We start from the raw sequence: 16279 nt of genomic DNA on the forward strand, positions 1-16279 counted from the left end.
ATGCGCACGGCGCGCCTACTCAACCTGTGACCGTCGTGCGCATGTGCGTCGCCGTCGTCGTTTTGGAGACCGTCGCTAGCGGCGGGAGGATGGAGTTGCCGTCCGGGCACAGAGCTCTGTACAAAGGCGGCGCCGCTGCCCCGTGGAAGGAGACTTACAGGAAGGTGAGCGCACTACACGGTGGGTTGTCGAACGCTCTCGCCCTCCACCTCCGTGAATGGGCCGTGAAGGCGGCATCATTTATACAGTGGGACGGCAGCGCCCTGGGTGAGGGCCAAGTCCACCCGTCTGAAGAAGGGTCTCGACCCGAAGAGCCACCCATTCCCTCTCTCCGGAGATGCTGTCTGTCCCGCTGAGTTACTCCAGCATATTGTGTCTGTCTTCGGTTTAAATCAGCATCTGTAGTTCTTTCCTACGGATTCTGAGTGTTGCCCTCCGGAGAGGGGAGTGATTCCCCGCAGCTCCTTGATTGCCGCTTCTCCAAACTCAGTCACCCGCCAATTCCATGTTTGACGTTCCCTGGTTTCTAAGTACATGTCCGTCCTGGTCTCATTTAAAGTATAAAAGTGATTTGGATTGAATTTAATCCACACAATGCTTTCTGGGAGGTCAAATTATGGCGGGACATGCAAAGTGTAAACAGTGACCATAGGAATGTTGACGTGCAGAGCGATCTTGGGCCAAAGTTCTCTGAAAGCGGTGACACATGAGAAAAATATAGTAAAGGAGGCACAATTAATTGTAGACGCTGGAATCTTGAGCGAAACACAAAACGCTGGATTAACTTAACGGGTCCAGGTAGCATCTCTGGAGGGAATGGATAGGCTACATATTGGGTCGGGACCCTTCTTCAGATAATATGAAGTGTCCCGTATTGTCACCTACCCATTCCCCCCCAGATAGGCTTCCTGACCCGTTGAGTTACTCCAACACTTTGTGTTCTGCTTTATATAATGCCTTCATAGGCAGAGGCATTAAGTGTCAGCGTTGATGGGTCATGTTGCAGCTATTTAAAATGTTGGTTGAATCACATTCAGTGCTGTGTACAGTTCTGGTCGCCACATGGAAGGATGTGGGAGAAAAATAGAATGCAAAAAATATTTATTAAGATGCTGCTTAGAATTAAATGTTGTAGTTATAAGGAAACTGGATAAACTAGGCTTGCTCAAGCTACAGGGTCTGTGGTGTGATATATAATAACATTCTGAAAGGTGTAGATAAGATAGATAGTCAAAATATTTTTCCCCACATTCAAATTCAGGGACAGTTTCTTCTCGGCTGTTACCAGGCAACTGAATCATCCTACCACAACCAGATAACAGTATTGCACTACTATCTACCTCTTTAATAACCCTTGGACTATCCTTGATTGGACTTTGCTGATTTTACATTATTCCCTTATCATGTTCTATACACTGTAAATGGCTCGATTGTAATCATGTATTGTCCTTCTGCTGACTGGAGAGCGTGCAACAAAAACATTTCACTGTGCCTCGGCACATGTGACACTAATTAAAGTGAAGCTAGGTTTGGGTCTGGAACAGGAGGTGCACAGAATTAAGATGAGACAGAGAACCTGAGAGATGTGTTTTTCTCACAAGGTGGTGATAATCTGGAAAAAACAGTGAGAAGTAAATACAAGTAGGTTGTTTAAAAGGAGTTTTAAACGACAGGTAATTAGATAGGAAAGACCGAGAGGACTATGGGTCTTGTGCAGGGACATGTGATCATCATGGTCTGCATGGATGAAGTGGGACAAAGGACTGGTTTCTGTGCTGTACATTTCTAAAATTCTGTAAATGTAGTGAGGTTTGCAGTCGTTACCAAAATTTGGCAATATTGTTGAAATTGTAGGATGCCGCAGCATCAAAGCCGGACTACCAGACTGCTAAACAACTTCCTGCCACAGGCTGTGAGGCTGCTAAACAGTCATTCCACCTAATTCTGCTGCTTTGCACTGACAATTTAATAACTCTGGCACTGGCCACTCAAATCAGCTGCCCTGGACATTTTAATGACTATTTTTACTGTATTTTAATGTTGCTGTTTTACCTGCTTTTAATTATACTGTTTCATCAGGGACTGGATTGTTTTTACTGTTATTATGTGTGAAATGTTTAAGTTTTATGTGCAATGCTCCGGTATTGCCTGGGAAACGTCTCATTTTGCACTGTACAATTGTTGCTTTGCAAGATGACAATAAAGGTTGATGCAAGAAGATATCTGTGGACTGTAAAATGGGTGGCACAGACGTGCAACTGGAAGAGCTGCTGACTCCTAATAACATCCTGACCTCGGTAACTATCGGTGTGGAGTTTGCACATTCTCCACATGGATGAGAAAGTGGGATAACATAGAACCAGTGTGAACGGGTGATCGATGGTTGGCAAGGGCTAACAGGCCTATTTTCGGGCTGCATCTCATTTTTTAACTTGGCTGGTAATTGGATAGGAAAGATCTAGAGGGCTGTGGGTCTTGTGCAGGGAAATGTGATCAACGTGTGTAGCATTTGGCTAGGTGGTAGAAAATTGAATTTGTATTGGAGAAAGCCATGAAGTCATATAGAATGGAAACAGTAAATTTGACCTATCGTGACCATGCCAACTAGTGAGAAACCTTCTTCACATACTCTGTTTATAGACTTCTATAACATGGCGATTCAAGTGTTTGTCTGGACACTTAAATGCTTTCAGAGTGGCATTGCAATTGGGAAGGGTAAACAAGGAAAGGAAAAACACGATATCAGGATGTGTAGAGGTACAGATTACTCAAGGTTGCCATTTTGCTATGTCAGGTAGTTAAGTGAGAATTAACCCAGTTTATCCAATCTCCTTATAAACTACAGAATTATGAAAGTCGTATAAAATGCACGACTTTATCATCCAAGATGTAGAATTCAAGGCAGATAGACAGAGTTAGAAACACAGAAACAGTTCCAACATCCAATGTCCCAAGGAAGAAAATCCCAGCCTATCTGGTCTTTCCTTATAATTTGAGTCTCCAGTCCCAATAACACCCTTGTGATTTTTTTAATGCCCTTTTTCAGTTTAATTATATCTTTTCTACAGCAGGCGGACCAGAGCTCCACACAATAATTTAATCACAAACAACTTGTAACATAACACCTTGGCTTCTGTACTCAATGCCCTGACTGTTGAAGGCAAGCATGCCAAATGCCTTGTTCACTGCCCTGTTCACCTATGTTGCCACTTACAGGGAACTATGAACCTGTACTCTTAGGTCACCTTGCTTGACAACACTCTCCAGAGCTCTGCCATTTACTGGGCAAGTCCTGCCCTGGTTTAACTTACCAAAGTGCCCCACCTCATACTTGTCTAAGTTGAATTTCATCTGACATTCCTTGGACATGATTTATTAGATGTGTATAAACCAATAGTTAAACTGCAGTTAGAGTACCACCTCCAGTTTAAATTCCATTTGGAATATTTTAGAGGGCCAAGAAACCAAGAGGACTATGTATGCTTCTAATCGTGCAGTATGATTACATAGAAAACATGCACATGAGACTTGTGCTGGAAACTGGAGAATTTTGGTTTAAGGAGGAACTGACTGGGTTGGGAGTAATTTCTTTGAAGCATTGAGGGGGATGTGGGGTCAAGGAAAGAGCGTTCACAACGCGGCCCTGTTTCCACCAATCTTTCCACCACCACGCACAAGAAGCACAAGAAGCGACAAGACAGACACCATTGTATGCCGATGCCGAGAGGTGTGTTCAACTCTGGCTGAACAACTTCTAATCCTGTGTGTGGACTCGATAAGAAGAAGAAGGGGGATGCAAGTGAGCTGTGTAAAATTATGAAAGGTTAATGGGTGTTTTCTTTACCAGAGAGATCAGTAACTAAGGACCACGGGTTTAACGCGACTCACCCGTTGCAGCGGCCCCTACAGCCTGTCTGTCTTTTTTTTATTTTTTGTCTAGTTAAATGTAGTGTTGGTGTTTTTTTAACACTGGTTTTAAATGTGTAAATGTGGGAGGCGGGGGGGGGAAACTGTTGAAAATCTCTTCCCTGTCCGGGAGACCCGACCTTTTCCCTGGCGGGTCTCCGTTGTCGTTGGGGCCTAGCACCATGGAGCGGCCTCCAACCTGAACAACCCGAGTGCTCGGGAGACTGCGGAGCTGCGGACTACTCACCATCGTGGGGCTGGCCGGCCTCGGAGCATGGGGAGCGGTGGTGACTCGCTGCTGCGACTCGACTCCTGGGCTCGGAGGCTCCAGCAACGCAGCTGCAGGTCCGGTGGACCGGGACATCGGGAGCTCGCGGGTCCGGGTGGAGAGACCGCTGTCCAGAGCTCCCGCAACGCGACTTCTCCAGCCCGTGTCACGGGGTTGGAACGACCCGGAGCGGGGACGTACATCGCCCGGCACAGCTTCATGGCCGTGGGACATTACAGCGCCCGGCGGGGTCTCCAACACTGTGACTTTTAGACCGGGAGTGGGGCCGTAAATCGCCCGGCACGGCCTAAAATGGCCGTGGGACTTATCATCGCCCGCCTGGAGCTTGGACATCGGGAGAGAAATGGAGAACAGGGGAGAGAAAAGACTTTGCCTTCCATCACAGTGGGTTCACTGTGATGGATGTTTGTGTGAATTAAATTGTGTGTATGTCTGTAGGAAATTGTCTTTGTTCGTATGGCTGTGGAAACGGAATTTTGTTTGAGCCTCACTGAGGCTCAAATGACAATAAATTGTATTGTATTGGAGAAGCTTGTGTGGACCTGAGATCCTGAGAGCGATGCCGTCTGGAGCTATGCTCGTGATTGGGCCACCCATGGCGGTAAGGTCGAGGGGGAGGTCTCTGACAAAGCACATTCCAACCAAGACCTCAATAGTGGAACAGGCGGAGGACGATGGCCGACCTTAATGGAGCGCCACAAAGGCAAGGAAGGCGGATGAAAGCTGCAGCAAGAAAGGGTCTCCGGTCATCTTGGGCTCCATGCCACTGGATCCTGACCCAGATCTGTCGAGAACCGTGGGGTGGCTGTCTGTGCACCAGTCTCCCCATATTAAATAAAGTCACACATAGGTGTCCTCCAATAGCTGGAGACACCCATGGTCAGCCACGATCGAAGAGGGCCTAAGTAAGACTGGCAGAGAAGCGAAGACCAAATTCTACCTCCTGTACTGTAATCATACGAAAGTGTGGGGTGAGAACAAGACAATAAAAATTAATAGTTTTTGCAGCTAAACATAGGTTTCCCTCAGTCCAAGCCGCAACGTTCAAAAGTGACTACATTTTAAAACAGCAGTTAGGTAGTCCTTTTCATGACTGGTAAATGAGTAGACATGGTTAATTTTGCTTTTCAAATGTTATGATTTCAATCATATTCTATGGTTGTGTTGCAACATTGTCTTTATTTTAAAATGATGCACATTGATTGTATTTTTTTCCACTTTCTCCTTTACCAGAGATGTGTCGCGAGACTGAAGAACAGCCGAGCAAGGCTGTTAGATAGGTATAGGCATGTGGGAGATGATCCAGGCTGTAACCTCAGAGAGCCCTTTCTTGTGCAAGAAGTGATGGAAGAAGAATGGATGGCGTTGAAAGCATTGGATACACATTTACCATCATTGTGGAAGAAGGGGAGTTTGGCAGAGGTTTGTTAATTTAAAAATCTTCTAAAATGTTTAGATTATTTTTGGTTTTATTTAGTTGAGCAATGTGTTCCAAAATCTCATCCCCATATGTAGATAGATCTGATGAAAGGTCAAAAATTGTACTTTTCATTCCACACTTCGGAAGGTAGAATGGTACAGTTGGCACAGCTAATGCCACACAGCTCCAGAGACCTAGGTTCAATCCTGTCCTCGGGAGTTGTCTGTATGGGGTTTGCTCATTAACCATATTACATAAATAACTATTTTGCTCATAATCATTGCAATAAGGGGAAGAAATAGAACAGAACAAATTAATTGTATGTAAATTCTTGAACGGTGTACTTAGTAATTCTTGAACAGGGTCTTAGTCTTTTAGTAATCAGCAATCAACACAGTTTGTTCTAAGCTACACTACAGTGTCCAGGGGCAACACAGCTCTCCCATTACTGGTGCTCTACAAGCAGAAAGCTTCTTGTTTAAAAAAAGTTAGGGGCATATCTGAAAGATAGACACAAAAAGCTTTCTATCCTCTCCCCCTTTCATTCATTGTTCTGTATCTCTCCACATCACTATCTATATTTCTCGTTTTCCTGATCCCTAGCCAGTCTGAAGCAAAGAGCCCAAGATGACCGGAGATGAGCAAGCAAGATAGATCACTCGACAAAAAAGACGTAGTACGGTCATGGGCAGATTCATGGGTAATTATTGGCCCCATTTCCGTAACCGGCGTCCGTCTCCGCCCCAAAGTTCCCATAGGATACTAGTGCAGAGACGGAAGCCGGTTACGGAAACATCCTCGTAAAAATAAAAGTTATTTGGTAAAAATCTTCTCATTTTGAGAATTTAAATTTATTAACACCAACTGTTCCCCCGCACGGTTCACGGAAATGGATGGGGGAAAAAGGCCCACGTTCCGTTCCGTTGCGTACTAAACGTAGGCCCATTGCATTTAGCAGGAGTGATCTAGGAATGGATGACGTTTTCAGGAATAGATGACGTTTTCAGGAATAGATGACGTTTCAGGTCAAGACCCGAAAGGTTCAGTCTGAAGAAGGGTCTTGACCCGAAACGTCACCCATTCCTTGTCTCAGAAGTGTCACCCATTCCTTCTCTCCAGAGATGCAGAGATTCTTGATCTGAAACGTCACCCATTCCTTCTCTCCAGAGATGCTGTCCCGCTGAGTTACTCCAGGATTTTCTCTACCTTTGATTTAAACCAGTATCTGCAGTTGTTTCCTATATGATATGCTCAGCAAGTCAGGCAGCATCTGTAGAAAAATAAACTGATTTATGTTTTGGATTAAGGACACTTTGTCAGAATTTGAAACGAGCGAATATATCTTATTTTTAAATTGTAGGGAAGATGGTTTGGACATAGGGAGTACCTGGGATTGGTTGAGGCCAAAATGTCATAATCGAGTGCATTTTTTTTTTTTGGTTTTCCATTTATTAGGTAATGCGTTTCAAATTTGTGTAAATGATTAAGGTGGACCCAGGGTGCAGATGGGCCCATTTTTGTGTTGAGCAATTTCTGTTTTATTTCAGATTTCCTGCAGTTGTAGTTTCTAGCTTTGGCAATGTTCAATTATGAATACATTCAGGGCTATTTGAGTGGAGTGGCTCTCAATTAGAACACAAGAGCATAGACAAGTAAAGCACAGAAATAGATCTTTTGGCCCACTAAATTCACGCCAACCATACTCATGTATACTAAATCCACTATAATCCCATGTTTTTACTCTCTCTACATCTTCATCAACTCTCCCAGGTTTTACCATTCTCCTGTGCACTAGGAGAAATTTACAGTAGCCAATTAACCTATCATTTGGAAAGTGGAAGCAAACCTATGAAGTCACAAGGAGAATGTGCAAACTTTGCACAGAACTAAAGACAGACTTTTGGCGCTGCGATGCATTGGCTCCTTATTTTGTCCCCATTTATATTTATAGTTAGTTATATATAATTAATAGTAATATTTGGGGATTATTGGAATGCGGATGGAATCTGCTGAATTTTCTTTTTGATTTTACGGTGGCATTTAATAACTGATGTGTACAATAAATCTTACAAACCACCTCTAGTCCCATTTTATAAATATAATTATGGCATTAAATATTTGTTGCTGAAATGTAGACTTCTTAGCAACTTGAAATATGTTAAAGTCATATGTATCATGTATTCAAAATCTTGCTGTTCTTGCTAATTTAAGTCCAGTTGTAAACCTGTCACACTTTATTGCAATTTCCTGGAATGTGTATTAAATGTTATATATAATGTGTACATTATAGATTTTTGGAATTGTAAATACAGGTGCACAACCTTTTATCCGAAGATCCAAATAACGAAAACCTCCGAATAGCGACATTTTTTCAGTCCTTGAAAAAAGGTCCTTGAAAACGTTCACCGAGGGCGGCCCGCAGAGGTGACAGCGGAAGAAAGGGGAACTAAAGCCCCATTCATAAAAGAGAAGGTGAGGGTATATTGCGCGGGAGGGTTAATAATTGACAATCTGCTGCTGCCTGCCCGCTGAGGTTAAAAAGTTCCCACGGTAGACTCACGATACACAGTGTATCGTGAGTCTTGCGTGGGAACTTTTTTAACTCAGCGGGCAGCAGCAAATTGTTGCTCCCTTCAGTTTCACCCCACCTACACCCCTCTGCTTCCCGGCCATGTGTGTGACCCCTTCCCACCCCTCTCCAGCTCCCCGCGCATTGCACCGGTGCGGGGGCTTTGCACTGTCTTCACGTCGGAGCTAGCGCCAGTCACCAGAGACGTCAGGACCAACGGGACACCGACCCCCAGGCCCACTGCAAGTACGGAGATCCCAGAGACCCACAGCCAGCAGCAGCCCAGCCCTGTTCCAATTCCAGAGGAACACGCTCTCCGCTGTCCCCGTAGGGACAGAAGCTGATGGCTCGGGCTGTGACGTCTCCGGCCACCCCCCTGTACAGGAGCTGAGACTGGGACTGTGGGGTTGTTTGCAGTTGCAGAGGGAGGGGGCAAGGGCGGTACAGTTCCCAGTCTCAGCTCCATTCCAGGGGGGTGACCGGAGACGTCAGGACCAACGGGACACCGACTGCAAGCACGGAGATCCCATAGACTCACAGCCAGCAGCAACTCTAGCCCAGCCCCGCTCCAACTCCAGAGGAACCCGGGTTGCGGATGAGGGGGCGCAGCTCGGGCTGTGGGCGAACTGCCACTTGTCGCCGTAGCGGCCCATCGGGGAGCGGATTCCTCTGGAGTTGGAGGGACAGGGAGACACAGCGGCTTTTGAGATTGGTGGGCAATCACTTCCAAAGTTCTGCCCACACAGTCAGAATACCTCTCCTACACTTGTCTCCCGCACTAAGATCATCTCGCAGAGAAGGATCCCAGCCTAACCCTCCCTATTCTCTCCTATTCTGCAAGAAAAACCTACATTGAAGACTCAAACTCGCGATCGAGTAACTGCCGGGATCGAGGCGCAAACTCGCGACCTTACGGATACGAGCCGAGCACTCTACCACTGAGCCAGCCGTTAAAATCTACGCTAAAAATCTTCCATTCCGAAAACCGAAAAATTCTGAATTACGAAAAGTGTCTGGTCCCAAGGCTTTCGGATAAAAGGTTGTGCACCTGTACAATGCTTTATAATTCAGAACTTTTATGATGCATTATCAATTCAGACTATCATATTGGTAATTGCGCAATAATGATGGCATTATAGATAATTGTGCAATAATTTCATGAGCCTGTTACTATAAATCTTTTGGTATAACTTTTTAGAATCTTAATTTCATTTAATTATACGGTGTTTTATATCCTCCTGGGCAGTGCATTTTCTTGGTTCTTTGCATTAAGAAATGAACTGACTTCATGCCATCTTCTATATTATTTTTCTTGAATATTTTTATCTTTCTTGCTGGATTTGATCACCAGGTGCTGAATACACTGGAAAATATAAGTGAATTAGCAGAGCTTGAGGAAATTGAACAGGAACTCATCAGTGAAGGTAGATGTTAAGATTGTTTAATTGTAGTATGTACCGACAGCAGAACAATGAAATTCTTACTCGTAGAGGCACAACAGCCTTAAATGTAATACACAGACAATATATGATGAACACAAATTCAATTAATTAATAACCGCAATATGAGTGCAATAAACCAAAAGTCCTAGGTACAATCTTATAACATGGCTTTCCTTTTGTACGAGAAATTTAACGTATACACTATGATGGTGGTAAAATCCTTTTGAAAATCATTTGTTTTTTATCTGTGTTTGATTTATTGCATGATTAAATTTCATTCAACAAGTTGTGGTTGAAATCACTTGCACCGGTTTAACCCATATTAAATGAATAATAATAAACTTTTCAAATGAAGCTTGGTCAGAATTAAATTAATTTAGTATTAGTACTAAACTGTTTACTGAAGCAGTTGAGTTACCAAGGTAAAATATGCGTAAATTATGCTATTCCTTATTAAGCAAATTCGGCAGATGAGGCCAAATTGGACGTTAGAAAGTGCATCATTTTCACTCAACCAGTTTGTTTGTATCTTCGATCTTTTTATTTTGAATTTGTGGAGTTCTCTCATTGTTAAAGATCTGCAAGGGACTTGTTTGTACAAAATGACATTTATGATTCTAGTCATATTTTGTCCCCTTATAGAACAAGCCATCATAGAGGAGTATGAGGCCAGTTTGCAATTTGATGATGCATGCTTGAATGCCATTATTGAAGGATTTGACGATCCTAATAGACTTGTATGCCCTGTTTGTAACAGGTGAGTTTGTTCAAGATAGGCTGTGAATTGCCTTTCTGGGTGGATTCCTGTCGACACGAGAATGCAGATGCTGGAATCTGGAGCAAAAAGGGCCTTCTAGAGGATCCCGGCAAGTTGAATAGCATCTGTGGAAGGAAATGGCTAGGCAATGTTTTGAACCAAGAACCCTCGTCTGGGTTGAAAGAATAGAAGGGAGACGGCTAGTATAAAGAGGGAAGTGGAGACAGGGGGAGCAGCAGCTGGCAAGCAATGTATAGTTCAGGTAAGGAGGGGTGAATTGGAAGATGGAGACAGGTGCAGGACAGAAAGGTGGGTATGGTAACAGAGGCAGGGAGATAAGAGGAGACGACAAAGGACTGCAGTTAATAAAATCTAATGAGAAAGAAAGGTGAAACGTGAAACGTAATGGGGAACATGGGAGGCCTTCAGTTCTCGTGCTTTTATTAACCAACTCGTAATACACTAACAGATCCCTGGTGTGGAATAAGATACTAAAAGGGACACATTGTAATATGATGAGCCCAGATTTAATTAATTTTTTTAATATTCTGAATGGGTATGGATGAAGAGGGTCCCAACTCAATATGTCACCTATCAATGTTACCCAGGGTTGCTGCCTGACCTGCTGAGTTACTCTAGCACTTTATCTTTTTAGTGAATCAGCATCTGAAGCTCCTTTCTCTTTTGCTTCTTGGTCGACAAAAAAGTTGGACTGAAGGTCCTCTTTCTGTATTGTGACTGATCTTTCCTTGCTTCGGTATATGTAAAATTATTTATTGTAACTTTGTTTACTAGGTGTTTGTTTAAATTGTATGTTCTGGGGTGTTTATTGGAAGACGCAAAAGTTCTCGCAGCAACTTCGTACATTATTTAATTTGGGGGAAAAGGGCGCTGTAACACATTCCTTCAGCTAGTTCAAAATGGAGCCCTGGTTAGTGGAGTTTAGGACAGTCATTCATAAATAGAAAGTCAGTTTGATTTTGGAAATGTATCCCATCACACGTTTAGGGGAGGATGGATGAGCAAAAAGGTAGGTCATATTTTTACTGTATACAGGTGCACAACCTTTTATCCGAAAGCCTTGGGACCAGACACTTTTCGTAATTCAGAATTTGTCGGTCTTCGGAATGGAAATTTTTTTGCGTAGATTTTAATGGCTGGCTCAGTGGTAGAGTGTTCGGCTCATATCCGCAAGGTCGCGAGTTTGCGCCTTGATCCCGGCAGTTACTTGGTCGCGAGCTTGAGTCTTCAATGTGGTTTTTTTTTTGCAGAATAAATGTTTGTATGAAATGCAGTGTAGGAGAGGTGTACTGACTGTGTGGGCAGAACTTTGGAAGTGATTGCCCACCAGTCTAAAAAGCCGCTGTGTCTCCCTGTCCCTGGGATAGCAGGGGGCGATCAAACAGCACAATACCCCCCTCCCCCTCCAACTCCAGAGGAATCCGCTCCCCGATGGGCCGCTACGGCGACAAGTGGCAGTTTGCTCACAGCCCGAGCTGCGCCACCCCAAGAACACCTTGCACACCATCAGCTTCTGCCCCTACGTTTTCCTCTGGAGTTGGAGCGGGGCTGGGCTGGAGTTGCTGCTGGCTGTGGGTCTCTGAGATCTCCGTGCTTGCAGTGGGCCTGGGGGTCGCTGTCCCGTTGGTCCTGACGTCTCCGGCCACCCCCCTGGACTGGAGCTGAGACTGGGAACTGTACCGCCCTTTCCCCCTCCCTCTGCAACTGCAAACAACCCCACTCTCCTGCAAGGGCGGTACAGTTCCCGGAGGATAGCAGGTGGCCGGAGACGTCAGGACCAACAGGAACCCGCTCCCTGATGGGCCCCTACGACGCCCCGAGCTGCGCCCCGTCATCCGCAACCCATGTTCCTCTGTAGTTGGAGCGGGGCTGGGCTGGGCTGCTGTTGGCTGTGGGTCTCTGGGATCTCCGTGCTTGCGGTGGGCCGGGTGGTCGACGTCCAATTGGTCCTGACGTCTCCGGTGACTGCACTGACCTGCTGCCATCGCCGACTTGAAGACAGTACAAAGCCCCCGCGCCGGTGCAATGAGCGGGGAGCTGGAGAGGGGAGGGAAGGGGTCACACACATGGCCGGGGAGCAGAGGGGTGTAGGTGGGGTGAAACTGAAGGGAGCGACAATCTGCTGCTGCCTACACTGTGTATCGTGTCTACCGTGGGAACTTTTAACTCAGCGGGCAGGCAGCAGCATATTGTCAATTATTAACCCTCCCGCGCAATATACCCTCACCTCTTTTATGGATGGGGATTTAGTTCCCCTTTCTTCGAGGACCGACCGGAGGTTCTGCTGTCACCTCTGCGGGCCGCCCTCGGTGAACGTCCTGTCTCCCTGTCCCTGGAATAGTAGGGGGCGATCAAACAGCACAATACCCCCCTCCAACTTCAGAGGAATCCGCTCCCCGATGGGCCGCTATGGCGACAAGTGGCAGTTCGCCCACAGCCCGAGCTGCGCGACCCAAGAACAAGACGTTATTCTTGCACACCATCAGCTTCTGCCCATACGGGGAGCGTGTTCTTCTGGAGTTGGAACGGGGCTGGGCTGGAGTTGCTGATCTGGGATCTCCGTGCTTGCAGTGGGCCTGGGGGTCGGTGTTCCGTTGGTCCTGACGTCTCCGGTGACTGCACTATGCTGCTAGCATCGCGACGTGAAGACAGTACAAAGCCCCCGCGCAATGAGCGGGGATCTGAGAGGGGAGGGAAGGGGTCACACACATAGCCGGGAAGCAGAGGGGTGTAGGTGGGGTGAAACTGAAGGGAGCGACAATCTACTGCTGCCTGCACGCTGAGTTAAAAAGTTACCACGCAAGACTCACGATACACTGTGTATCGTGAGTCTACCGTGGGAACTTTTTAACGCAGCTGGCAGGTAGCAGCATATTGTCAATTATTAACCCTCCCGCGCAATATACCCTCATCTTCTCTATTATGAATGGGGATTTAGTTCCCCTTTCTTCGAGGACCGACCGGAGGTTCCGCTGTCACCTCTGCGGGCCGCCCTCGGTGAACGTTTTCAAGGACCTTCCTTCAAGGACCGAAAAAATGTCGCTATTCGGAGGTTTTCGTTATTTGGATCGTCGGATAAAAGGTTGTGCACCTGTACTAAGTAATCTAGCAGTACTCTACAATTTATTTCAGCATAAGACAGGAAGGAAATAAAATAACAATTCAACCAAAGCAATTTTTCTTTTGTAGGAACTATCTGAGTGTTAGCAGTGACTTTATAACTTGCTCGTGTGGAATGTGCATTAATACACAGGTAAGCATCTTGCCAAGACCAATCCAATTTTGGTTTCTTTCCTTCATGAGAATAATATCTAGATGAGCTTAATAGACTTGCATTTATTATGGGTCAATACACACAAGCTATTTATCCTCTATCTATGTATAACACTTTATATGTCCAGAAATTTGCTGCCTGTATTTCCTGAATGAACGCAAACATTCCAATACACATTGAAGAGATTTGAAGTACCGGTAATCAAGACGGAAATAAATGGAAACTTTTACACATGCAATAGCGCCCTGTTTAGTAAAGAAAACAATTGTAAAAACCTCAAATGGTGCAGATTGGTATCACGGTGTAAGTAATGATACATTGCTCAAACTTCCCTTTTGTTTATTGATTCAGGTTTTGACCCAAATCTTTGTCATATGCCTTTTCGCCTCTTGATTGCTGAATTCTTCAAATATTTTTTTTGTTCCCCCAACGTCTACACTGTCTTCATATCACTGCTCTACTATGAATTCTCTTCAAAGCATGCCAATGTAGATGACATTTAGATGAGATGCCTCATATTGTGTTTTGAATTGAATTCTGTCTAATTTGTGTACTAGTCATGTCTCTACTATTTATTTCATTCTGCTTACATGTTTTTCCTTTACTTGCTAAATTTTTGTAAGGTGTCCTTGAGACTCTTGAAAGGCACCCATAAATTAAAAATAAATGTATTATTATTTTACCCCATTCTATGATGAGGCTTTCTCTCTCTCACTGGTCTGCCTTTGATTGTTTCTGCTGTTCTTCTGCTGGATGTAGTCTCAACCCAAATTGCAGCAGGCAACTTTTGCCTCCATAGGTGATACTTGTTTGAGTGTTCTGTTTTGTCCCAAATGCCAGCACCTATATCCTCCTCCGTCTCCTGATTCCGATTGATGTGACTGGAACTCATTACCTTCGTCAATGGTGTGCCATGGTTCAAGAAAAGCAGTAAATCTTATCAAGAGGCAATTAAACCATCGTTGATTGTCCTTGAGATGTTGGCTTCTTGTTGCACATGGTCATTGCTTGGCATTCACGATACAAATTTTAATTACTTTTAAATCCAAACCCAGATATTAACCATGCCATGTAAACATGTGGACGTGGGTTGCTTCATTATCTATGTTTAAGCTCAAGGTAAATATGATCTGGTATTTATGGACAGAGGAACTTTGCTACTGTTAACCATGTTATGTGAACCCAGGATAAATTTAGTGCATTAAGGTGCTTCATGCTTTCATCTGATTGCTTACAGGGGATGACAGTACAGCAATTTCGAGCCTTTCTTGAACACAATGTCACTGAACATAGCAATCTATGTGTATGTTGTCCAATCTTCTCTGTAGTAAATGGTGCAGAAGCAGACGCCATGCTTTTAATGAGCTGTCAGGTGAGTGCGATGATTTTCTACATCATTAACATTTGTGTTCACATTTCTGCATTTGACACAGAATTGGGTGTTGCCCTATACTCTAAACATTATTGTGTCTGAAGAAGGGTCTCAACCCGAAATGTTGCCCATTCCTTCTCTCCATAGATGCTGCCTCATCCGCTGAGTTACTCCAGCAATTTGTGTCTACCTCTAACATTATTGAATTTATTAAAGGCCCTGCTGGTGCTATTTCATAGCCAGTTTCACCAGCTTGAGCATGTATCTTGTCAGTAATGTTGCACATTTTGGGTGCTTCTCTTCCCATTCATTCAAGTATTTCTTCTGTTTCTCGTTATTGTATTTCCCCTCAAAACAGATTCCAGAATTTTCTGAATTGCATGAGCCAGGTTCCATATCTCCCTCCTTTGTTGAATTGGCGGGTTTCCAATCCTTGGGGCCGCTCTAGAATTTAGATTGCAGCCAACACATTGAAAGAGCATGGAAACAGGCCATTTTGGTCCATTGAGTCCTTGCAGACCATCGAGCATCCATTGCTATCTCTGGAAACTCTCTTCCTTTAAAACCGTTGGGTGCAGTCTACCAGGTCCACAAAGCATTGCTCTGCATTTCAGCCTCCAGATGTTTTAAATTATTTATAAGATGGGGTGATGCTTGCAACATGCTGAATTTATTGTCTTCAGGAATGTAATCTAGCTTTTTAAACCTTCATATTTCATGTAGAAAGAAAGAAACTGCAGATGCTGGTTTACACAGTGCTGGAGTAGGTGAGGGAACAGAATATGGAAATATGACATCAGAATTGAAACCCAAGTTGCTGGACTGTGTGAATGGTTATCAAAATGGCAACTTTGTATTCCTGAATGCCCCTTCAAACCCAACATTATTGTAACCCTACATCAGTGTTAATGATTTATCTTTTAATAACAAATACGTTATGAATATCCTCAGTTCGCTTTTCTATAGTCTTGTGCTAGTTTGTGTGTTTTTTTCTTTCAGGCCTGTGATTACCTGTCCGTGATCCTCTAGGTATCTATAATTCGTCTGAGATCCTATCACAAAAATAATGAACGCCTCTTCTGGGAAATTGAAATCTATTCATTGAGAAGACTGTGCTTTGCCACACTGCACTTTAGTATTTGTTTTGCATTCTACATTTAATTTAATAAATATTTCTTTTTATTATATATTTGCTCCAGATGAGTCCTTTTTTTAATGCCCCGTTGATG

At 44.4% G+C, this 16279-nt stretch overlaps 1 protein-coding gene across 1 annotated transcript; it reads left to right on the forward strand.

The window, feature by feature from the left end:
• The first annotated feature begins 6 nt into the window (after positions 1-6).
• rpain (RPA interacting protein) lies at positions 7-16237 on the forward strand. Its single transcript, XM_055657824.1, has 7 exons — positions 7-164; positions 5429-5617; positions 9536-9608; positions 10269-10383; positions 13594-13657; positions 14916-15050; positions 16050-16237. The coding sequence occupies exons 1-7, from the start codon at positions 42-44 to the stop codon at positions 16077-16079; spliced, it is 729 nt and encodes a 242-aa protein (XP_055513799.1). The 5' UTR covers positions 7-41; the 3' UTR covers positions 16080-16237.
• Positions 16238-16279: the final 42 nt, after the last annotated feature.

Source organism: Leucoraja erinacea, chromosome 28 (genome assembly GCF_028641065.1).
Source record: "Leucoraja erinacea ecotype New England chromosome 28, Leri_hhj_1, whole genome shotgun sequence".
Classification (NCBI taxonomy): Eukaryota; Metazoa; Chordata; class Chondrichthyes; order Rajiformes; family Rajidae; genus Leucoraja; species Leucoraja erinaceus.

What these genes read in the sequence shown, in the direction of transcription:
- rpain (XM_055657824.1), top strand. Translation starts at nt 42, where the DNA reads ATGTGCGTCGCCGTCGTCGTTTTGGAGACCGTCGCTAGCGGCGGGAGG. An exon ending in AGAAGGGGAGTTTGGCAGAG is followed by an intron (nt 5,618 to 9,535) that starts GTTTGTTAATTT and finishes TTTGATCACCAG; the next exon opens with GTGCTGAATACACTGGAAAA. An exon ending in ACAGGAACTCATCAGTGAAG is followed by an intron (nt 9,609 to 10,268) that starts GTAGATGTTAAG and finishes GTCCCCTTATAG; the next exon opens with AACAAGCCATCATAGAGGAG.